At 49.4% G+C, this 24627-nt stretch overlaps 3 protein-coding genes across 3 annotated transcripts; 2 read left to right on the forward strand and 1 right to left on the reverse strand.

Moving 5' to 3' along the window:
* Positions 1–15: 15 nt before the first annotated feature.
* Positions 16–3124, reverse strand: LOC136496610 (pentatricopeptide repeat-containing protein At3g53360, mitochondrial-like). Its single transcript, XM_066492333.1, has one exon. It carries the CDS (start codon positions 3060–3062, stop codon positions 957–959), a length of 2106 nt encoding a protein of 701 aa, XP_066348430.1. The 5' UTR covers positions 3063–3124; the 3' UTR covers positions 16–956.
* A 4155-nt stretch (positions 3125–7279) lies between these two features.
* Positions 7280–9716, forward strand: LOC136495954 (zinc finger BED domain-containing protein RICESLEEPER 2-like). The gene is made up of 2 exons (XM_066491722.1): positions 7280–7320; positions 7421–9716. Exons 1-2 carry the CDS (start codon positions 7280–7282, stop codon positions 9714–9716), a joined length of 2337 nt encoding a protein of 778 aa, XP_066347819.1.
* Positions 9717–14036: 4320 nt separating this feature from the next.
* Positions 14037–17028, forward strand: LOC136496409 (auxin response factor 10-like). The gene is made up of 3 exons (XM_066492072.1): positions 14037–15425; positions 15527–16488; positions 16622–17028. The coding sequence occupies exons 1-3, from the start codon at positions 14280–14282 to the stop codon at positions 16692–16694; spliced, it is 2181 nt and encodes a 726-aa protein (XP_066348169.1). The 5' UTR covers positions 14037–14279; the 3' UTR covers positions 16695–17028.
* The last annotated feature ends 7599 nt before the right edge of the window (positions 17029–24627 follow it).

Raw genomic sequence — 24627 nt, forward strand, 5'->3', positions numbered from 1 at the left:
TCTACCATCAGCTCAGAATCAGGTCCAATTCCAAGGTGAAAGAAATGGAGGATAAAAACATTATGCCTCTGTTGCTCCAAGTGGATTCATTTATGCAAAAGTGGTCTACGCAAGAGATGTATCATCAAAGCTGCTTGCATGAAATGTGTTGGTACGAACACCTTTCAGGCAGTGTACTAGCAAGCTGCTACCCATAAAAGGCAGGGCTTCTGAGCAGTAAATTAAAAATTCAAAGGTTTTAATTTTCCACTAGCTTGAAACCTACTCAACACGAATATGTGGCACTTCAAACAGGTGTAACCTGCCATCAGCTATTTTTTCCAAAACTAGATTACAACAGAAATCATTACAGAGTTTGAGGGGGCGGCAGAAGAACCTGCCATCAGCTATGAAACAGCAGCATCAACTTCAGTAGCTTCCTCCACAGATTCACTACTATGTACACAGTCCAACCACAATGTTAAGACATTTCTAGCTCATGTAGAATAGTTCAACTAGAAACCAGAGTCTGGAACCAAAGAAACAGATTACTTCTGGTCACAGACCATACCTTTTCTTCCATTCATTTAGGAAAGGGAAATCCACAACCTGCCGTCACTGAATCATCAAAATGCAGCCCACAAAGGTAAGCTCCAAGTATCTTATCGAGATTTGGTGGTGCAATTCTAGTGAACCTTGATTTCCTTTGGCAATTGACAAAAAATCTTGTGACATGGTACAAGAAAAACCTAGGGAATCAGCAATAACTGTTGTGAACTGACTCAACCACATTCAGCTAACATTTCTTCGCTCAGCAAATCATAATATGTGTGGTCAGAACTAACATATTTACATGAGTGACATGAAAGTTCTGGGATATAACCCGCTTTTACCATTTCCAATCCAATTAGCTCCAGCATTGTGTAAATTTCATCAGACTCTGGGTGCGATCTGTCCTCTACAATAAAGACTTTCAGCTAGCCTTTGAGTTTAATCCAACTCTTTCCAGGTGATTTCTGGACTCCACTGCTTCTCATATCCTTCTTCAATCTTGCAAACTCATTCCAATTGCCAGATGAAGCATATATGTTGCACAAAAGGACATAGGCTGCTGAATGAGAAGGATCAATATTTAAAATACCTTCTGCCGCTCTCTTTCCCATCTCGACATTATTATGTGTTCTGCTAGCGGCTAGCAGAGTCTTCCACATTATAATATCAGGTTCAAATGGCATTTGATCAACAAACTTTGCCGCCTCTCTTAGTCTCCCAGCACGGGCCAACAAATCAAGGACACATGAGCAATGCTCTCTCGTTGGGACAATGCCATATTCAGGTTCCATAATACTGTAGTAATAGCAGCCTTCATCAACAAGTCCTACACGACTGCATGCTGTGAGGACACCAACAAAGGTTACATGATTTGGCTTGACTCCAAGGTTTCTCATCCTGGCAAATAAATCAAGTGCTTCCTTTGCATAACCAAATTGCGCATATCCAACAATCAAGCTGCTCCAAGAGAACACATCGCGGCCAGTGCCCATTATTTCAAAGAGCTTGTTGGCATCATCTAAACTTCCACATTTAGCATAAGTGTCAATCAGACCATTACTCAGCACTGCATCACCCACCAGTCCAACCTTGAAGGCATATGCATGAACCTGTTTCACCATTTCAAAGTAACCCAGCTCAGCAGAAGCACTCAAAACATTGTTTAGACTGATCCTATCCAGACTTGGCATTGATCTGTGCAAGAGGCTGAATAACTTAAATACATCTTCCAGATGCTGGTGCTGCACACAAGCAGTAAGAATGCTGTTCCAGGTGACAACATCACGATCATTTGTCTCGTGAAAGACATCCATCGCAGAGGGGAAATCCAAACACCTTGCATACATGCTGAGTAAAGAATTGCATACCATAACATCCCCGCCTAAACCTAATTTGACCAAGTACGAGTGGATGGATCTACCTTGATGTAAAGCATCACAGCCAACACACGCACATAACAAAGCCATAACAGTGATACCATCAGGACTCATACCAGAATCTCTCATCTCAGAGAACAGGACCATAGCCTCACTAAGGAGCCCCTCAGCAGAGAAAGCATTTATTAAGGAATTCCAAGAAACCAAATCAGGTGACTCAATTCTGTAAAACACCTTCCTTGCTGAGTCAAGCTTATTGCAACGGGCATACATGTCACTTAATGAGCAACCTGCATATGAATCGCGGTCCAACATATACTTGACAGATAAACCGTGAATCTGCTCCCCATACTCCAAACTGTTAACAACAACAGAGCAGGCCCTAAAGACGCTCCCAAAATGGAACTCGTTGGGTTGGTGCATGCCCTCAGCGATCATCTCCCTAAAAATTTGTAGTGCGTCCATTTCACGACCTTGCTGTGCAAGCCCGGCGATGATTGACCCCCATGAAATCAAATCTTTGTCCCTAATCCTCTCAAAGAGCGCGAATCCATCCCCAACTGAACCGTTCTTGGAGTACATGGTGACGAGTGCGTTCTGCACGATCAGGTCACTTCCGCTCTCCCATTTTATGGCCTGCGCATGCACCTGCCTCCCTAGGCCCAAGTCCCCAAGCTCCGAGCACGCGCGGACCGCACTGCCAAGCGCAAACTGGTCGGGCATGGTCCCCGACCGCAGCATGGAGGAGAAGAGGCCCATGGCGTCGGCGCAACGTCTGTTCTGCGCATGTGCCGCGATAACGGCGGCCCAGGAGACGGGGTTCCTGTCGAGCATCCCGTCGAACACCACGCGGGCAGAGTCTGGGGCGGCACAGCGGCCGTACATGGTGATGAGGTGGTTGCTGAGAATGGTGTTGTGAGCGAGGCATGGGTCCCTAGCGGAGGAGGCAAGGAGGTGACGGTGGACGAGGCGCCCCTGCGGGAGGGAGCGGAGGCGGGAGCAGGCCGCGACGAGCGCGGCATAGGCAGCGGGGGAGAGAAAGTCGGGGCCGGATGCGGATGCGGGCGAGGAGGGGAGCGACTCAAAGGCCCGGAGCGCGGCGGAAAGCCGGCCCGCGTGGTAGAGCTGGAGGATGGTTCCGCTGGGGTTCTGCATCTGCGGCGGCCGGCGGCCGCTGGCAGTCAGAGCTGCAGGCGGTGATGGGCGCCGCGGCGGGAACAAAACACTCCCATATACAGTACAGAAGTACAGTACAGAACTACCAGACGGCGGTTGGCTCGTGGATGTCATGCTTTGGGTCGTCTGGGCTGGATTTCTTTCGGGTTTGCGTCGGCATGGGTAGCGTGCAAGATGGCTCGGGCCAATGAAAACAGGGTTTGTGCTTGCGGAATATCGGGTTAGATTTGGGCCGGCCCATAAGTATGCAGCAAATAAATAATATAATAAATCGAACCTTGCAATGATTTTCTTTCTTTTTTTTTGCAGAAAGGAAGTATATTTTTTTCCCAACCTATAAGGAAATTTTTTCCAAAAAAATAGCGGTATGACATCAAAGGTGTGTCGCGGATTTTAATTTAGTGGTATGACTATGACATCAAAGATGTGTGTCGGATTTTAAATTGGATTAGCTAAATTTTATAATGAATTAAAATCAAATAAAATTTTAGGTGGAATAGTCTTAGTCACATATGAGATTTGACTAAACACTGGTTCGACGTAAATAAGCGATAATTGTGTGCATCAGATGTGAAGTTGAGAGAGATGATTGGCTTGTAAAACGCGCACGGCGTGAACCGTGCATGGGCTCGGTGTCCGCCCCACCCCGCTCTGCTCTGACACGATATGGTGCAGAGTGGGCTAGTTTTGCCACTTAGACTAATTGATGGAATCTTACTCAATGTCCAGGTTTGTCCCCCAACATGTTGCTCCTCCTCCGCTATAATATAGGACCTATGTTTTTGGATTCACTATGAAAACACTATTATATATAATATGTATTCTATATATATGTTGTAAAAAACTATAAGGATTTTGCAAAATGAATGGTCAAAATTTGACTTACGCCGGATAAATCAGCGGGGCATGTAAAAAACGGACGAAGTGTTCTGTGCTCACGTGAATCCCCCGCGGTGACATGATGGAAGCACGGATGTGTGTGCTGATGTGCACAGCACGGAAGAAGGTGCAGATGCACCGACGGTCGTGGGTCGGCAGAAGGAAAGTGGAAACAAACATGTCGTGCGTAGGGAGAGCCAGACGGTCGGTACGGTCCATCTCCTCTCTGCAAGTCTGCTGCATTGTTCCGTGCGGCCGTTGCCGCGTGAGTCGTCCGCGCCGCGCACCGAGTCAGGTCTTGGCCAGCCTGGCACCGCTAGGCCCGATCCGCTCTGCGCGCACCGCATGGAAAGAAAAAAAAAAGCACATGGCGTAGTCTCTCAATCGTACATGCACACGAGCCTTTGACCCGTGCCGCCGATGCATGCATGCACTGTGCACGTACGAGTGCACGGCATTGCCAATTCAACGAGTCACATGACATGACCCAGCAATCCTAACGAACTGGAGCGAAGCGCTGTCTCATCCCCGGCCGGGCGCGGGCACGGGCCATGCATGCACGACCGCGCGATCCAAGCAATGCGCCGGGCGCCTCACGAGTCGCGCGGCACGTGGGCGCGCCCAAGCGAACCGGCCGGCGCCGGGGGCTGCTCATGTGCCGGCCACGTGGGACAGGCGTCTTCGCAGATGTTTCTTCCGGTTTCCGCAGGTGTTTATAGGCCGACACGATTGATCCGAACGACCCATTTTCTCTCTCTCTCGATCGAACCGGGTTCCAAAAGTCAACCTGCAGAGATGTCTGTTGCACTTGCGCAGAAGAGACCGATCCAAGAGATGTTGGTGCTTTCGCGTACTATTATTTTTGTATTTGTAGTAAGCGCTAATCTGAATGCGTTTCGGGCTTGTTCGGTTGGTATTAAAGTCGGTTGGTAAGGATAGTCCCAATGTAAGAAACTGATGCGGTTTCCATAGCATAAGAAATCATCTATAGAAACTACCTTCTACAGTGGAAGTGTCTTTGTGTAATAATTATTTTCTCTTTCTCTCTCCCAACTCTATCTTCTTTCTCCAATGGGAGTGTGGCACGAGCCCTCTAGAAACTGGTGGTTTCTCCCCAATGATGATTTCATGGTTTCTTTGTGCATTGGGTCCAGAGAAGACCTGATTTCTTCATGAGTAAACCATTTCTAGGATTTTTGCTCTTTTTCTTCATTAATTACGTTGCCATGTCAACATTTTACCTACGTGGCAAGTCATTTAATGAGGATAGAAACCATCATCAATACATCATTGGGACTGCCCTAAGCCAGCTGAAGCTATTTTGTTGAGAGAGAAAAATAATATAGATTTTAGCTGTTCAAGCGAACGCCTTCATTCACCCGTATAAAAATGCGGTCCGTTCCATGATTTTTCTCTCCACACATGTCCGTGGTTTGCTTTAGCTTGTTGTTCCCGGATCCAAGGCCTCGGTTTCCGCAAGTCAAACAAGATGTTCGGCGAGATAAGAGCACGAAGAGGTCAATGCTCTTTTTTATAGTTCCTTTTACGTGCGTGTCCGGTCCGCGATTCAGATGGGATCTCTCCAAGTTCATGGATGGATGACCGCGGGTTTCTCTCTCTCTCTTGTTGCAACGGTGGACTAAAGCTGTTTTTTTTTTTCAAAACAGATGCACGAACTTTCTAGGTGAAGCTGAGCTGTTTTGAAAAAAATATTTGGCAAATCAGCTTCATCAACAGTTTTGTGCACCGATGAGAGAGAGAAATGAGGGAGAGAGCTTAAAAAAAACTTCATTTTTCAACTTTATCCTGGCTTATGTCTTTGTGAGAAGATGAGAAAAACAGCTTGACCTATAAAGTTGGTTTTGTAAATGAGTGTCTGACAATAAAAACAGCTCGTGAATTTGTTACGACCTATGTCAAATAAGCCCTATGAATATCCACCAGATTTTAGGAGTCTTCATGCCCAAAGTTATTCAGCGGTGAAAGCTTGATGCACACAGTCCTACTCCTCCTCCACTACGAGTAGGTACTAGTCTACAGGAAAGATGCAGGCCGAGGGAGCGAGGGACAGAGAGGCAGCAGTCCTAGCGGAAGCGAGGGGGAATAGGCACTGCCATGCCACCGCATAGGTACAAAACGGAGGTAGGGACACGGACAATCCTATCCAGGTGTCGGATCGAGGCGTCACATCACTCAACTGCCACTCGGCCCCGTCGTGTCGCCGGAGAACGAACAGAGAGCCTGCAGACAGATCCAACACCGCACGTACTACCGCCAAAGCGCCAGTGAAACTGCTGCTGCTCCTCCGATCGGACCTTTTTAATATTTTCACTGTCGAAGCCATTTCTTCACGCGTATACTGGCATTCTGACGGGCCGGACAGCGAGATTCCATTTTTCTCTCCTCTTCTTTCCTCTCTCTCACCGACACTATCCAAACCAGAGAAGCTCGTTTTTTTCGGGTTCCCATGGCTCTGGCTACAGTGTCACTACAAACCAAAAGACTTCTGTCAAAAAAAAAAAAAAGCAAGAAGAGATCGTTCGTCACACACTCACGTGGATATAGTACTACATTACTACTACTCACTAAATTATCAAGATACGGAGACGTATCAAATCTTTTGTATGTATACATAAAAAAAACTATAACTCGTGACTCCACCATCTGTTCATACTATGGGCTAAAGTTTTCCAAACGGGCCTGGCCCATCGGGCCAGCACGGGCACGGTGCTGATTTGGCCCGGTCCGAAAACGGCCCGGCCCGGCCTCTCCCGTGCTCGTGCCAAGCACGGCACGGCCTCGTGCCCGTGCCTGGGCCGCTATGCTAGCCCGTTGGCACGGCACGGGCACGGCCCGCTCCAAAGGCCGGCACGGGGTCGGCACGGCTAAGAGCCGTTGGATGAAGCCCTCGGCGAGCGCTGGCCGTTGGATGAAGGGCTGCGGTGGGGCGCCTATATAAGCCAGGAGCCGCCCGGGGGAAGGTACTGTGCTCATTTCTTCCCCCTCCGCGCCGCGCGCACCTCGCTCTTCGGCTCTGCTCTCTCCGTCTCTCGTTCGAAACCCTAGCCGCTCACTCTCTTCTTTTCGCCGTCCGGTGGCTGGTGACAGCGGCGGTGGCTTGCACGGGCACACGGCACGGCCTTGTACACCCCTTCTCTTCTCTCTGACCGGTGATGTAGCTTAGTCGTTGAGATCTCCAACGAATCGTCTTCGTCTCTCTCTCGTCGCGCTCGTCGCGCTCGTCGCGCTCGCCGGACTCCGGCATCATTGGGGCTCCGCTATGATGCGTTGAGGTACCAGGACGCCGGATCTGAGCGATGTCGTCGTCGCCGTTGCCTCTGGTGCTCCGTCAAGCGAGGTGAGTTAGATCTGTTTCTTGTTCTTGTTCTTCTTCTTCTTGATTCGCTGTTCTTCTTCTTGATTTTTACTTCTTTTTCTTCTTCTTGATTTAACCCTAGATCTGTTTCTTTTTTTGAAGCCACTGGCGTTGAGGGACCGGAGGCCGGCGACGACGAGATGTCGGATGAGCAGGAGGACATCGGTCTCTCCATGACGATCAACGACGAGTTGCGCCTCTGCGGGATGACCGGAGACGACGAGGACGATATTGTTGGGGATGCTGAGGAGCTCTTCGGTCGTCGTGCTGCCGAGGAGCTCAACGGCGGTACTGCTACTCACCCACTTCCCGTCGACGACGCTGACGGCCCCAACGCCGTCCAGGGTGACACTCAAGCCGCTGCTGATGACGGCTCAACCAGCCGGCCTAACCGCCCTTCTACCTCGGTTTGCTGGGAGGATTTCGAGAAGCTCTACAAGAAGGTAAATGGTAAGGATGTCAGGTATGGCGCTCGGTGTCTTCACTGCCGTAAGGAGTACTCTGCTAATTCTAAATTTGGGACTGGCCACCTTCTCCGTCATCAAGACTCTTGCCCTAAAAAGCGTGAGAAATGTCGCATGGCTCAGTCCCACATTACTTTCAATAAGGATGGTAGTATGCGTAATTGGGAGTATTCTGCTGAGGTTGCTCGTGTTCAGCTTGTTCGTTTGCTTGCTAGGCTAGATCTTCCCCTACGTCTTGGTGAAACTGAGGCCTGGGAAGATTACATAAAAACTGCTCATAACCCTAGGTACTCAACTGTTTCTAAGCAAACTACAGCTAGAGATCTTTTTAAGTATTTCAATGAGAAGCGTGGTCGTTTGATTGATGATTTGAAGAACAATGCCATTTCATCTGTTGCTATTACTTCTGATATTTGGTCTGGAAATGCTAAAGAAGATTATTTGAGTGTTGTTGGTCATTACATTAATGCTGATTGGCAACTTGAAAAAAGAGTGCTTGGCTTAAGGCTTATAGATGCATCACATAATGCTGAGAACATTGCTGAACGTGTTAGTAATGTGCTTAATGATTATGGTATATTGAACAAGGTCTTTTCTGTTACTTTGGACAATGCCTCGGCTAATAACAAAGCTATGGATAAACTAAAACCTGTGCTTAAGGAGTATTTAGGTTCTGATTTGTTTTTGCATCAACGTTGTGCTTGTCATATCATAAATCTGATTGTTAAAGAAGCTCTGGTTGCTGTTAGTCCTTTGATTGATGCTTTCAGAACTGCAATATCATACATTAACTCTTCTAACCAGAGAGTTGCTGCATATAAGAGTTATTGCATGGCATCTGGTATTAGACCTAGGAAGTTTGCATTGGACATGGATGTTAGATGGAACTCTACATACCTGATGCTTAGGCATTTGCTACCACACAAGGAAACTTTCCATACTTTCATTGAGTCTAATTATCCTAGAGCTAAAGGTGGCCCCTTTCTTTTGACTCATGATCATTGGGCTATGGCAATTAAAATACTGGAATTCCTTGAACTGTTTTATGACTCAACAGTTGCTTTGTCTGGTGTCTACTATTCTACTGCCCCACTTATGGTTCATCATATTGTTAAGATTGCTATACACCTGCATAAGTATCAAAATGATGAACATATTAGAACTGTTGTTCAACCTATGATTGATAAGTACAATAAGTATTGGAGAACCATACCTGATCTTTACTGCATTGCATTTATCTTGGATCCAAGAGCTAAAATTAAAGGTTTTAACAAAGTGCTTAGAAAGTTAAATTTGCTTACTGATGCTGATTATTCTAATAAGCTCATGCAAACTAGAACTCTTCTCTTCAAACTGTATCATAAGTATGATGATTTGTATGGATCTGTAAGGGCCAAAAGGGCTGACCCTCCAAGCCTATCTGGTAAGAAAAGAACAGCTTGGGCTGAAATATATGATGATGATGATGATGGTGGTGGTATGGTTGGAGCTGGCTGTTCTTCTCTTCCTCCTAATCTTGATATGTCTAGGACTATTCCTGCTACTGCTTTGCTACATGCAGCAAATTCTTCTAGCAGTAGTTCTGAACTGTCTGCTTATCTGGACTGTGACACAGTGAGCCAGTGGGATGATGACTTCAACATCCTGAACTGGTGGCATCATCATAAGCTAACATATCCAGTTCTTTCTACCCTTGCTAAAGATGTTTTCAGTGTGCCTGTTTCTACCATTTCATCAGAAGCTACTTTCAGTACCACTGGCAGGATCATTGAAGAAAGGCGGCGGAGGCTAAACCCTGAGACTGTGGAGGCACTCACATGCATCAAGGACTGGGAAGCTGCTGAGTCAAGGCTACAACATATGGTGGAGGATAAGGAGCTCGAGGAGGCCTTTGAAAACCTTTATCTTGATTAGTCATTCATTTATGTAATGGTCTGTAATTTTAATTGGACTTGGATGCTTTGGACCTGTGGATTGGATGTAATGAACAATTGAATTACACTAAGGGGCTGGCTGCACTCTTTTTCCCTGTCCAGGGTTTCTCACAAGGGTGAGTTTTACCTGGACAGGTTTTTAATGAGGCAGCCATTGCACAGCCCTTCCTTTTGATATTTTGTTGCCTGGTGTTCTCTTCTTGATTTTGATTTCTTCATATTTGAGCTGTTCTCTATTTTCTGAAATTTTGATGTGGTTTTGTGGGTTAGTGCCAAGGCACGGCACTAACACGCTGGACTGCCGTGCCCAGTGGCACGACACGGCACGGTCTGGAGTGCTTAGTGCCGTGCCTGGGCCAGAGGCTGAGCACGGCGGCACTACACGGCACGGCACGGCAAGGCTACCGTGCCTGACCGTGCCGTGCCTGGCCGGGCCGTGCCCAGCCGTGCTCGTGCCGTGTAGTGCCCGTGCGGCCCGTTTGGAAATCTTTACTATGGGCGTGGGCTCTGTGCCTCTGTCGCCAGCTCAAGACTACCGGTAGCTTACCCCGCGGCCGGCGGCAGGAAGCAGCAGTTGCGGTGACACATCACTCGTCGGCGGGTTCCTACCAGCTCGCTCTACGCCGATCCGCAGTCCAAACAACAGTCAGCCAGTTCGTTTGACTGTGGCTTGTCGTAAACGATCGTAAATTTTCAGTTAGAATAATATTTTTCTCTCATACAAATCAGCCAGCAGTACTTCTTCACAGACCAGCAACGATACGAACCAGCCAACCGAAGAGGCTGCATGTCGCACTAGCGGCACACGCATCACCGGCGACAAGACAGCAGCCCCCCCCCCCCCCCGCATGTCTCCTGGTCCGAGCCACGCGTCGGCACCCGTCCCATCCCAGCAGCCCACGCCAGCGAAGTGGACTTGTCCGTGCGGGTGACTGTCCACACGCACACGGGCCCGTGGGCCCCAGGAATTTGGCATCTATCGATTCGACGGAGGCCATCGTTTGCTTGTCGTCAACCTCTTCGAGCCTGAAAACCGGACCCACTACTCGTAGTCGCTACTCAGCCTAGGCCCTAGGGCAGCCGCGCAGGCACACTCGCCCTGGTCCGTTCCTAGGTGTTGGTGGGTTCCCCGCGCCCGTCGCCGGTGACGAGGGACACGGGCCCTGGCCGTTCCACGACCACGACGCGTGGCGCGGCAGACAGTCGTAACCGGCACTCGATCCAGCGGTGGCGGATGGACGTTCGGAGGGGGGAGGACGAGCATCTTCAGTAGTTCAAAAAAAATAGTAAATCAGTTTTTAAATGGTTAAAAATGTCAGAAACAGTTTTTCAAAATAAATTCTAAATATAGAAGACAATTTTGTATCAATTTGAACTATTTTTCAATTAGCTTAACTATTTTTATACTTTTTTTCTCTCTCTTATACATTGTATTGAGAACCTTGTTCTACTCCTTATCCTCCCCCCCCCCCCCCCACCCCCCACCCTTTTTTCTATTCCTTATTTTCCCCACACCCTTCCACCTCCATATTCACCAATCGACAGACCCGTGTATATTTCAATCTTGCCAAAAAAATCAAGATTAGGAGTGAGTTTAATTTTGAAAACTCTTGGAGATGCTCTTAGAATAGGAGTTTCCAAAAGAGAACAAGAACAAGGAACAAGAAAGGCTTGGAGGTGGTACTTTATAACAAGGGAGCATAAATATTCCTATTCCTGAGTTTGACCTAAACCCTACTGTTGTCTGCTATCCTGTTTTCTATCTTTCTACGAAAGAGTAAGGAGGTCTTATCCATAATCCCAAATTTGGAAATATGAATAATTCTGGAACGACGTTTCTAGGACGAGGAACGTGGCCATGCTCCACGTTTCTGGCTCTTTACTTATATTGAAAGAAACAAAATTTAATCGAAATTTTAAAATTTTTATACTGTTGGCCCTTACTTGAAAAAAGGAAAAAAAACGTTGAGCCAAACTCAGAATTTGTATGGCGAATACACAAAGTAGGAGCTGTATGGTCGAGAAACAAATAAACCAAAATGCAAATGGCTTGAAACAAGACCACGTTAGAAAGATAAAAAATAAGTAATTACACACTAATTAAACTGTTGTATTTGCATATGCATTTTCAGTGTATGAATAATATATTCAACCAAATGACCTATTGTCAGAAATATATTTTTTTTCGAAAGATCATTGTCAAAAAAGAATGGGTATGCAGCTGGATCCACCACCCTTGAGTGGGACACCAAGTATTTCTCTCCGTTATAAGAGGATCCGAGGTAGGACTGAGCAAAGGGCAGTGGTGGACTGGCGGTGGACGGACGTGCGCCATGCGCCATGCGAGCGCCGGTGCCAACGCGCTGGTGTTGATAGGGAAACCGCCGCACGCGCCCTGGTCGTGCTGCGAACTACTCGGCTACTCCGGCGGGCGGTGGTTCGGTTCAGATAGCGGAAAGCCAGCAGGTTGCCGTTGTCTAAGTATATCTATCGCTCAATCGGTCGAATGCTATACGAGTATATAGATATAGACCCGTTGAAAGCTAGCTCGGTCTTACCTTCCCGTTTTTGGAGGAAACAGTGCTCCTGTATATATGCTTACATATACTGGTAGACTAGGAAATTCACTTGGACTTTTGGAGCTAGCTAGCAATAGCAATAGCAATAGCTTTTGTTTCTATGAACAAATATGTGTATGTGTATAGGTGCAAATATGGAGTGTGAGACGCGTTAGAATCTCAGTGTGTGAAGCAAATACAAAAGTACGCTGACCAGCAACCCGTCCACGACGTACTACGGTTGGAGGAGTGGAACGTGTCAGTAACACGAAGTACTACTAGTACGTACGTCATTTAGGGATTTGTTTGATTCGTGCTAGGTTTCTTCGACTTGATGCCAAGAGTTTCAATCCAAACCAGATTATTGCTAGACTAGATCGATAGCCTTAGCTTCCGTCTACACACAAGTCTAGAAAAGGCAAATGAGCACATCATTTTGGAACCCGATTCTCTGGAACTGGTGTCGTTATGGAAGAACAGGGTTAATCACCGTGCTGAGGTTACCGCGATTCTCAGGGATGTCGAAGCGGTGGCGGAGTCAGGATTCAACATCAGGGTATTCCAAGAACATTTTTTCCTAAAGCAATAAGAATCGAGGACACTGATAGAACTAGATATTTTAGTGTAAGCAATACATATTCATTGTGGTACAGAAAACATGGGTATTCCAAGGAATACCCCTTGCGCCGCCCCTGTGTCGAAAAGATGCTTGCTTCTAAACCCCCAGCCAAGTTCATACACGTCCGAAGATTAGCGAACTTCGCCGCACACCTTTGTGCGCAACATGGCGTTCTTTTGTTTACAATCCTTTGTTTGGTCTCTTTCCTCTAGCTTTCTTGCTACAATGCTTGCGGTCTGATTGTAACAACTCTATTTGAGTAATGAAGCTATGATTCAAAAAAAAAGTGGAGCCATTTGTTTATTCGACAAGCCAAGATGCTCTTTCGGATATATAAAAGACGGTTAGCCCGTCACCTTCAACATGCCCGTGTTTTGTGGACAATAAACTCTATGTCGGCAATGTATTGTCAAAGTTTTGAAGCAGATAAAAAAGATGCTAAGCTAGTTCTGATATGTCACCACTAGTAACTTCAGTCAATCCGCCTTTAATTATCATATAAAAGAGCACCTGTTAAATCTGTGGCACACCGTAATTGTAGTGTCCATCTTATACTGTACTAATAACCAACAGAAGAAGCAAAGTTTGTCTACTACACAACCATGTATTTTGTGTTGTTTCAACACATGATTTTTTTTTGCATCATAGGATTAAGATACAACAGCCTCTACCCTTCTTCTACCTCCAGCCTCCACAGATCACAGATCACACATCATAATTTTTTTTTCTTATGGAAGGACAAATCACAGATCCGCCGCCGCTGCCGCCACCGCCACTACCATGGCCGCGTGTGGGCGCGGGGAGGCGCATAGGGTGCGGGCGCGGGTGCGGGCGCCGCGTGGGTGCCGGGGCGAGCTTGCCAGTCGCCGGCGCCGGCGCCGGCGGTCACCGGTGAGAAAGAGAGAGGGAGAGAGATAAAAAAAATCCATGTGGTTTTTTTGCTAAAACATTTCTGCAAATAAAAACGCGGTATGTTTTGCGCAACGACAGACACCCCCACATCCACATGCGTTAGACTAGGGCTAAACGCTTCAAACTCTCCCCGCTTGTCCAGGCGCGGTCGAAACAGTTCCACCCTAACTCGCGCTCGGCCGCTCACTCGTGACAGGCCTCGTCTCACTCATCAGTCATCACTGATGATGATGATGATGCTATGCAAAAGTGTGCAACGGGCAACTGCCTACTCTACACAAGCCAGCTGAGGACTCGTTCTCGTTCCACGTCCCGCGAACCTTGCAAGGCTTCAACCGCACTAGTATTTGAATTCACTGTGCACGTTCTGATATCAACCGCACTAGCATTTTAGAGTCCACATCCTTCACCGGAAGTTGCTCTCCTCGTGGACTCGAGACAAGAGAGCCCAGTCATGCCTGCCGCTGCAGCCTGCGCGCACACGCGGCTCGGGGCGACGATGCTCACGTTCGCGGCGCGGATGCCCACATCGCCGGACCCGGAGGCCGGTCGTGGCGCCGCCGCAGAGCCCAAGGGGCGCGACGTGCACCCGCAGCTGTGGCAGGCGTGCGCGGGCTCCATGTGCGCCGTGCCGCCCGTCGGCGCCGACATCTACTACTTCCCGCAGGGCCACGCCGAGCACGCCGCCGCCTCCGCCGTGGACCTGCGCGCCGCGGGCGTGCGCGTCTCGCCGTTCGTGCCCTGCCGCGTCGCCGCCGTCAGGCTCATGGCGGAGCCCCACACCGACGACATCTACGCTAGGATACGCCTCGTCCCACTCCGCCCCTGGGAGCCGGTAGCGGACGTGGGCGACGCCCTGACGGGGCGCGACGGGAGCAGCAGGGGCGGCGCCGGGGACGGCGACGGCCAGCAGCCGCCGCCGCTGCAGCCCAGGCCGCTGTCTTTCGCCAAGACGCTGACGCCGTCCGACGCCAACAACGGCGGCGGCTTCTCCGTGCCGCGGTTCTGCGCGCTCTCCATCTTCCCGCAGCTGGACTACAGCTTCGACCCGCCCGTGCAGTTCGTCTCCGCCAGGGACGTGCACGGCGTCGAGTGGACGTTCCGCCACATCTACCGCGGCACCCCGCGCCGCCACCTGCTCACCACCGGCTGGAGCAACTTCGTCGGCAACAAGAACCTCCGGCCCGGCGACTCCGTCGTCTTCGTCCGCGAGGAGGACGGCAAGCTCCACATCGGCCTGCGGCGCGCCACGCGTGTGTTCTGCGGCAGCGGCAATGCGGGCAGCCCGGGCGCCGCCGCCGCCGCGGGTCCATCGGGCGGCAAGGTCCCAGCGGAGGACGTGGTCGCGGCGGCGAGGCTGGCCGCCGCCGGGCAGCCGTTCGAGGTGGTGCACTACCCGCGTGCGAGCGCGCCGGAGTTCGTCGTGCGTGCGGCCGCCGTCAAGGAGTCCATGCAGGCCCCCTGGTGCCGCGGCCTGCGCTTCAAGATGGCGTTCGAGACGGAGGACCTGTCGCGGATCAGCTGGTTCATGGGCACCGTCGCCGGTGTCGAGCCGGCCGATCCCGCACGGTGGCCGCAGTCGCCCTGGCGACTCCTTCAGGTACGTAAATAAAAAAAGAACGCGCACGCCATCACTCCCACCATGTTCGTTCTTCCTCTGAAGCGTCGGTAAATCGTGGCGGTTGCTTCTCCAATTCGTAGGTGACCTGGGACGAGCCTGAGCTCCTGCGGAACGTGAACCGCGTGTGCCCGTGGCGGGTCGAGCTGGTGTCGAGCATGCCCAGCGTGCCGCGCTTCTCGCCGCCGCCGCGCAAGAAGCCGCGCACCCCGCCGTACACGGAGACTCTCTCGGAGCGTCAGCAACTTTTCGACCCCGCCTTCCCGTTCCCGCCCACACACCCACTCCAACTGGCACCACCCCTCCCTGCCCCAAACCACGACCGGAACAGCCACGATCTCGTCCCCTCCTTCCCGGTCATCCCGGACAGCATCGCTGCTGCTGCTGCAGGCATCCAGGGAGCCAGGCATCCGCAATTCGCTCCATTCTTTCCGGATCTCCACCTCAGCGACCTGCAGCAGAGCCTGCTGTTCTGTGGCATCCGCCCCGCCGATCACCAAGCCCCTCCCGCGCCAAGGATCGCCACCGACTTGAAGATCGGCAGCCCAACGCCCCGCTCTCCATCACTCAAGAAAGGCGACGACGTCAAGCCACCGGGGATAATGCTCTTCGGACGGGAGATACGGACCGTGGAGCAGATGAAAAGCAGCAACGGCTCTGGTGTCCCGATCTCGCCGCGAGCCACCACCAGCGGCTCGTCCAAGCCCGACTGCGACGACGAGAAAGCGTCCAACACGTCTGATCGCTCTCGCTCCGACGTCTCCCATGGAAGTCCCGCCAAGAAGAATTCGCCATCCTCCTGGAGATTGAGGTGGTCTGGAGACAGTTCACCGTCTGAATTTGCGCTGGAGCCCGGGCAGTGCAAGGTGTTTGTGGAGTCGGACACCCTCGGCAGGAACCTTGACCTCTCGGCGCTGGGCTCATTCGAGGAGCTCTGCGCGCGCCTGTCCAGGATGTTCGGCATCAACAACGCTGATCTGAGGAGCCACATGGTCTACCGCACCATCGCCGGCGAGGTGAAGCACGTCGGCGACGAGCCTTTCAGGTGAGCACATCAGCGACTTCATTGCATTTCCTTTTTTTCTATACGAATCCAAACCGTGTTGCCACTCCTTTCGATGCCTATAAACTGAAAAAGGTTCCCGTTTTCTCACTTTTCTCCACTTGTTTGTTTGCAGCGCGTTTGTGAAGTCAGCGCGGAGGATCACCATACTGAGCGACGCTGGCAGCGACAACACTGGCAACCGATGAACGACCAATCGGGATCGGCTGCAATAACTTACTGTAGGGCGCTATACTCGTAGGATGCAATAAGCCGGATGCACAGCTGAGGTTGCTGCCGCATGCATTCGGTATCCTTGTTAGATCAGTCCTAGAGAGTTTACAGCTTAGAGTCAGGAAACTAAGCTGATGCGGTTATTCAGTTCAGCTAGGTTGTACTCCAGTATTTTTCTTGTAATTTTAGGACTCCTTTGGATTGCTGGATTTTTTCTCCTTCTATTTTCTACGTTTTTTTTCAGCAACCGATTCCTATGAGATTTCTATGAAACTGATAATGCAGACAAGATATAATCTTGATCCTGAACCGAAACTCTCCGTTCCCCCTTTTGGATTTGTTCAATGATCAAACTTGAAACCTTGTGATGGTTCAGAAAACCGACTGCTAAGCATCCCGACCGGTGGAGCAGCGGTGCCAGAGCCCCGGAGAGACAGGAGCAGCTGAATCGATTGAGAATGCCAGGAAGTTCTGACGAAGTTCTGTTGCGTATCCCTGCTGCAGTGCTGCTGCCTCTGATGACGCCCTTCAGTCCAACCGGCGCCCTGTCGTTTGCCTGCCGCGGCAAAATAATTGCGCTGCTTGCCCGTTTCGCCCAGGATATTGCTTTGCTGCACGAAGAAATGGACATCCCAGCTAACGCGATCAGAGCAAACAGTGCCCGCAGTAGTATAGCGCCGCTTCCATTGACATCCTTTCATCATTGTGTTGTTCGTCTCTGAATAATAAGCTCTTGGAATTTCCACCGCTGACTAATCAATTCATTGACAGAAACCGCCGGTACTAACAGAGGAACAGAAGTGTTGGTGTTCAGAGTTAACCACGTAATTTGTGCCGAACTTTGGTCGTACTTGGCGACTGAAGGTCGTCATCTTCCGCGACAGACAGAGGTACTGATTGATGAACAAAGGTTCGTCAACGACGACGGTGCAGATCGCACCACCACGCAGGAGACGAGACCCTGGACCAGCTACCACCAGGAGGGAGACAAAGATGGCTCCGTCACTAGGCCGGTCCCCCGGCTTGCCTTGCTTGTTCGGTAGGTGTTCTTGACCGCGTCGCTGTCGCCGATGGCAACACGGGCGGGGGAGAAAGGCGCGGGCGCACGGCAAGGCAGAGCGATGCTTAGCGGCCAAGTAACAGACTAACAGGCGTCGTCCCGTCGTCACCGGCCGTCTCACCGCTGCTGATAGAATGCTCCACCGCGAGACGACAGGCGCGTGTCGTCAGACAGGGAAGGGCTTGCCGTCCTGCCTGCGTTTCGCTTTCACACATGATGCCAACGGCGACGGGTCTGGTCGGTCAGGGGTCAGAGGATGCAGAGGCAGGCGACAGGGATTAGCAGCAGGATCATTAGGAGCAGAATGGGTGTGTCTGTCTATTATAGTCCATAATATATGTACTAGTTCAGCAGACCTGGCGACACCACCGCCTGTTGTCTAATCAGGAGGGTTTAGCTCTTGCCGCCGTGACATAATGGCAGGTCAAGGGATCGGCACATGTCTATGACTTTGGATGCAAGTCGCCACGGCTCGTGGCGCAAGTGTCGGGCCTGGCTAGCAGCTTAAATGCTTCCCTTGTCGGGATTGCAAAACTGGTAGTACATCCGTCAAAGTGTACGGAGGGCTAGCAGCATTAGCGTAGCAGGCGATGGGATTAACTGGCTGATTTGAATTTGATAGTTGATGAGACAGCCTATGAGGACCAGCAGCGGGAGCAGGTGCGCGATCACAGGCACAGTGGTGGCGTGACCTGAATCAAAGAGAGCATCATTAGAAATCCGGTGAGACCTCACCTTCTCAAGTACTGTTGATGAGTCGCCGTCACGCGCTGCCATCGGTCAGTCTATTCAGGCGACACCGTCGGTCTGCCGGTGCGTGCTTGCAACCATCGCTGTCGCTGTTGTCTGCTAGTAGCTCTTGCTTTGCCTTCAAAGAACTGGTTCATTCTCGGACACGGAGAACGACGGCCCGTGACCATCGTGACAACCTGCACTGCCCACTCGCCTCTGCTCTGATCGATCTACAAGTACAGCAAGGGACCGTCCGGAAGGCCGGAACAAAGAAAAGCGGCGGCGTCGGTGCGCTGCACGCCGTCGCCGGAGCGCCAGCGCCGGCACGTGCCGAGGCGCGAGCCAAGCGACAGCAGACGGACAGCGCACACCGCACAAAGGCGACAGGCGAGACAAAGCACTGCTCGGTCAGTAGGGTCAACAAGTCAACGACCGAGACGACCTCGCCGCGGCACACTGCACCATGTCGGAGGCGGAGGCTGGCTGGGGAGACGAACTCTGCTTCCGACGAGCAGTAATCAATTACCCGCTGATGATCCAACCGTGAACGGGCCTGCTTGCTGTGCCTTTGTTTAGGCACAGAGATGAAGCAAAGCGAGTACTGATCGTTAACGATGTTGCGGCAGACGGGTCGCATGAGAGTTGGAGACGATGACCAAGACGAATGCTTGCTACCTGACTAGACGGAAGATGACCTACAATGGACAACATATAATAAGTAATCCGTGAAACACTTACCAAAAATCTTATCCGTACTACGTTGGATCACAAGGATGAGTTTATATATATATATATATAGCTTGCCCGTGCGTTGCTATGGGATAACTAACAATTTATACCAAAAACACACGGATCGCACGATAAGATAACAATACTGTTAAATTAAATACCAACGTTAAAGTGACATTTAATCCAAAAAGCAAAGTTTATGAATTTAACACAGTCACGGAGTGCGCGACGTCGCAGGCACACCAACTCTAGAGCTTCCAGAGATTGGGTCGAATCCAACCTAGAGCCTCGGAACCCTGCATCTTTTTCTGGATGGGCTTCACTTCGGATGCACCGGTAGCAATATCAACGATCTCCAGTCGATGGACCAAGTCGTATGGATCCCCATACAATGGCTCAGACATATAGATTTGTTCTCCTTGTACTTGGATACACTTGTTCCACTGAAACTTTCATTGAAATGTTTAGACACGAACAATGTCTGATCACCGAGGTCCCTCACTCTGGACCACTCCGGCGTACGGTCGTGGAGGTTGTACATATAGATCACGCTGCTATAGGTGAAGCTCTTGTGTCTCGTGGAACGTGCTCACCATGGCACCCATAATGTGCAGCTCACCGTTTGATTCCAGGTAGCTGCGGTGGCAGAGCCCTGCAGGTGGCGACAGCGATGGCAGCAGCGTCGCGGTTGGAGTAGCGCCGGCGGCGTTGCTGCTGCAGACGAAGATTTCTACAGTGTAGTCAATCGCCAATAACTTGTCTTGGCAGTGGACGATGGACCCCACGGAGAACTCCAGTTTGGTGTCGAGCAGCGTCCATGCGCTATCGACTCCAACCCGGCAGAACGCGACCTCTGTGGAGCACCCAAGCATGGCCATGGCCACGCACTCGCGGCCGGCGGCGTCAGGCGGCGCCGAGAGCGCGATCTCACGGAAGAACACGCCCCTCATGTCTTCTAGCTTGATGGCTTTGCCTACGACATCCGCATCCCCGTAGCCGTTGGTGGGATGGAGGACCCACCGACCGTGGACCCTAGACACGCGTTCCGATGAGGACGCCGCCGCGACGTGTTCGCCTGCTGGCGGGAGCTCAACGTGGGGGCACGGGCACCGGTGAATGGATTCAGCAGCGTCACGGACGCCGCCTCATCCATGAGCGCCAGCCACCCACATGAGGAGCCGCACGCCACCTTGCCGCGCACGTCGGGCAGCGTCTTGGACAAGACCTTCTTCTCCAGGACGCAGTAGAAGCCGACGCGGTCCGAGTCGGGGTCGAACGGGAGCAGCAGGAGCGGCCCGAAGGTCGCGAACGGGACGGCGACGCGCCATGGGGAGCAAGCGGATCGGAAGGACGCCGCGTCGTGGCCTGATGCGAGACGCTGCCCGATGGACTCGAGGAGATCCTCTGGCAAGCCGGATCTCCAGTTAGGGAGAGATAGGGACCTTCTCTTGGGATTGGGAGGCTGAGCCATGGAAGACGGATGACATCAACTATGGTTCACGCAAGAAACAGCAAGCGAGGACGATGAAACACGTGAGCGTGAAACCAAATGAAAGGAGAAAAAAACTGTCCCTTTTGCAAATACAAAGAGGAGAAGTAATTAAATATAGGTAGATTTGACAAGGTTCTCATAAATACAAAGAGGTTCCTTTTGTCTTAATTCTCTTTCCTTCTGCTTGTTGTCATGTATGCTGGTGCATGCAAACATGCAATGTATATATGGATAGCACAATAATTTTTTACTTCCTATTTTACCGTGATTCCTCTATCACATGACAGGCAATATTCAATCGAGGAGAATGGCACGATCAATCAGTAATTAAGATGTCGTGTGATCGCAAGCGTGGGCAGACGGACGAACCAAAACAAATATCGCACCAAAAAATGTCCACACTTTGTTCTTTTTAGTTGTAGGACATACATACATACATACATACATACATATATATATACATATATATATATATATATATTATAATAGTTCCTCATAGTGTAGATCTTTTTCAAAAGAGGTTGTTCCAGATTATATAGAGAAAAACACATTCTCTACATTAACTAGCTGTCTAGGACCTAGCCCATATACTAGCAGGGCGATGCTCGTGTGGCCGTGTTATTGATGCGCCGGTGACGACAGCGGCAGGCCGAATGTCTCGCCGCGTCGTGGGCATCGCCTGCAATTTCGGACCGACAGCGTTGAACCCACGGCCAGCGGTCCGTGTTCAGTGACGAGTAGCGCTGCTAGTGCTACCAGAACCGGGCGACACACCTAGCGTAGCGTCTAGCTAGTCAAACCTTTATATAACACTGTTCTATGGCTCTGTTCGGCAGAACTTACTGCAGGTGCAACTAATTTGTAGAGCTAATTTGTTGTAAGAGAAAAATACTATTTTATGACTGAAAAAATAGAGCTGATTCTGGCTTATAAGCTAGGCGAACAGATGTGGAGCAGTAGTTCTATTCCGGTAGCAGGCCCATTTGTGTTCCGAGTTACAGATGAGCACGCTGCGAGTTCGAAATGATTTCTCACATTAGTAGCTAGCCAGTTGCTAGGAGTAGGACACGGCCTTGTCTCCATCAAAGCTTCGGTTCGATGACGCGCACTAGTGTTGTACTGTACTGTGCCCTATTGGGCTACCATCCAAGGCAACTTTGTCCGGCGACTCACGTGCGCGTGCATGACAGCAGTGAAGCGGAGCGGAACACATGATGACACGGCAAGCTAAGGCCATTTTTGGTGAGCCTCGATGGGGCTTTGCCTTGTGCTCTGAAGAAGCCAAGCCAATGAAGCCCTCTAAAGGTAACTTCACCAGCTTTTTCAGCTGGCTGGCTAGTTGATTTTTAAGGGAGAGAGGAGAATAGTTTTATGCAACAATACACCTGCTGATCTGCAATGTCCAGACAAAGAAGATGAAGCCGACCACAACTGTACCAAAGAGGACCTAAAAGTAATCCTAACCCAGAAACTAAGCAACAACATAAAACTACGGGAGGCTAGCCGGTGTTCGCAAGGGAGGGCGAAAGCTTTGTTGAAAATTTCGTTGCCCAACCCTTTGTACTCAAACTGATTTTCTCTCTTATTGATACAAAAACGCGCAAATGATTGAGAAAAAAAAATATAAAACTACGGGAGAGATTTGCTACATATATTTTCTAGAAGAAACAACAACATAAAGAAAAAGCCATTAATTTCTTCGAACAAACGGCAAGAAGTTTGCAACAAGTTTTATTACACGAGAGAAAAGGGAAAAAAACTGAACAAACGAGTGCTCATCCGGGCTGAACCCCCTTAAACAGGACAAGTACTGAGAAGATGAAACTACTGAATGAACTACTAAAAATAACCCAAGCAAAACTTGAAAGAGCCAAGCTGCCCAAAACCAACACCATCAAAAGACCATAACCACAACTTCGAACACCAGACGGAACTAGTTTACAGGTGAAGGAGCAGAAATCAAATCTAGCGAAAATTGCTGGATGTTTTTCTTGATCAAAGAGGCAACTTCCCGTGGGTACTAGGCTTTGTACTGGAAAGTCCCCCTGTTGCATTCTTTCCAAATGTTCTACTAGAAATAGACTATTTACATAGAAATAGCCTTTCTGTGACTTGTGGAATTTTGCACCGCATTGTCAGGATCAAGTGAGGAAGGAAGCTGAAGAACGCTGTCAGTCATACGGCAAGGGATTCAGCTACTCTGAAGGATACTGTTCAGTATCCGGCAACGGGTTCAGAGAATGCGAGAGAAGAAGGTGGGGTGAGACGGTTTGCAGGCGTGCTGGCAATGAGCTGGAAGTGACGTAGGTTGTTTGGACCGGCTGTTAGCGGTTTCGTAGGTTGTATGAGTAGTTAAGTACCAGAGAGTTGGTTGTAAACGGCATGACTGGTAATAGATAAAGCCCTGAAACTCTGAACCCATTCTCTGGACTCTGTATTCTACCTGAATCCCAATCTTCTTCATTCTGAAACAGATTCTCGGAGTTATCAGTCCAATCCTCAGCAGGATCCTGACAGGCATTTGCACCTATGATACATATATTTGAATCCACAAAGCAAGTGCACCCATCTCAATTTGCTCTAGGCCTCTAGCTTCGCTATTGAATACCAGTAAGGGGCCGTTTGGATCCCTTCATTTTGGAGGAATTGAAATCTATATAATGGATTAGACTATTTGGATTGGAATTTGACATTCCATAACTTTCCTAAGCTCACAAAAAAGCCTATCTCAAATTCATAGGGTGAGAGATGGAAATGGATTCTATAGATTACTATGCTATAATTTTATTCTCCTACTTATAGCACACTCTTCAACTCACTTCCCTACAATAGAAATGCAATATATAAGTATGTCCCTTGTATGCCTAACAATAAATATACAAATATATTCCATATACAACTATATTAGCTTAATTAATCTATGCCTAAATTGTAATTATTAGAATGAATTCAATTCCAAGATCCAAACAAGCCCTAGAGTATTTGCACAGCAGACTCAATTTAACAGTCCTGTAATTACTCCAAGTTACTGAACGAAGGTTGAAATCTCGTCTTAAAGAGCTTGGCTTTTGGTATTCAGTATTCCGAGTCAAAAATGGATGCATTTCAGGATACTTTTCTAGGTTTTAGCCTCTCTTTTTTTAATGCAACATAATTTTAGGCCTAGCAAAACTAAACATAATTTTTTTAGAGTTTCGGGGCAAAAGCCCCGGCCATTGCATTATCACAAAGAGAGTAACAAGTTTAAGCACATGGCGTTCATCACCCATACATCAAAATGACTACGACCCAGCTCAACTAAAACAACCAAATTCCAGGAACCTGACAGAGAACTATTAAGTAGCACTACATATTCCACTCTTCACCAAACTTCAACAGATTGATCCATTTTCCTTTGGCTTCAACACACTGATCAGAATCATCAACCAGCATCTTTGCAACTTCATCAGGGTAGTTCATATGCTTCCAGTCCAGTGCCTTCTCATACAGGAAACGGCTCCAGTCATTATCCACCTTGTTCAACCAGGTAGACTTGGAAGGCTGGTTGCCAACTTTCTGAGCTTCTCCAGTTTTGCATTGAACTCTCCAGTTTGTGGGCAATTGCTAAAATTGAGTAGAAGGGAAAGTACACTCCTCCAAACCGTTCCCTGAAAATACATATCATTCCTTAGTTTCCAAAGCCCCCACAGGGCTGCAGCACAAAACATATTATCTACTAGGAAACGGTTATTACTAATCCACATTTGCCCAATTGATAAAAAGTCCTACCTAGAGTATCAGAGATATCAGACCACATTTGTTTAGCTACTACACACTCAAAAAATAGATGTCTCACAGATTCTGTTTCACAGCAGAATAAACAAGTAGGATCATTTACTTTCCTTCTTTTTCCTAA

The sequence above is a fragment of the Miscanthus floridulus genome, chromosome 12 (genome assembly GCF_019320115.1).
Source record: "Miscanthus floridulus cultivar M001 chromosome 12, ASM1932011v1, whole genome shotgun sequence".
NCBI classification, from domain to species: Eukaryota; Viridiplantae; Streptophyta; class Magnoliopsida; order Poales; family Poaceae; genus Miscanthus; species Miscanthus floridulus.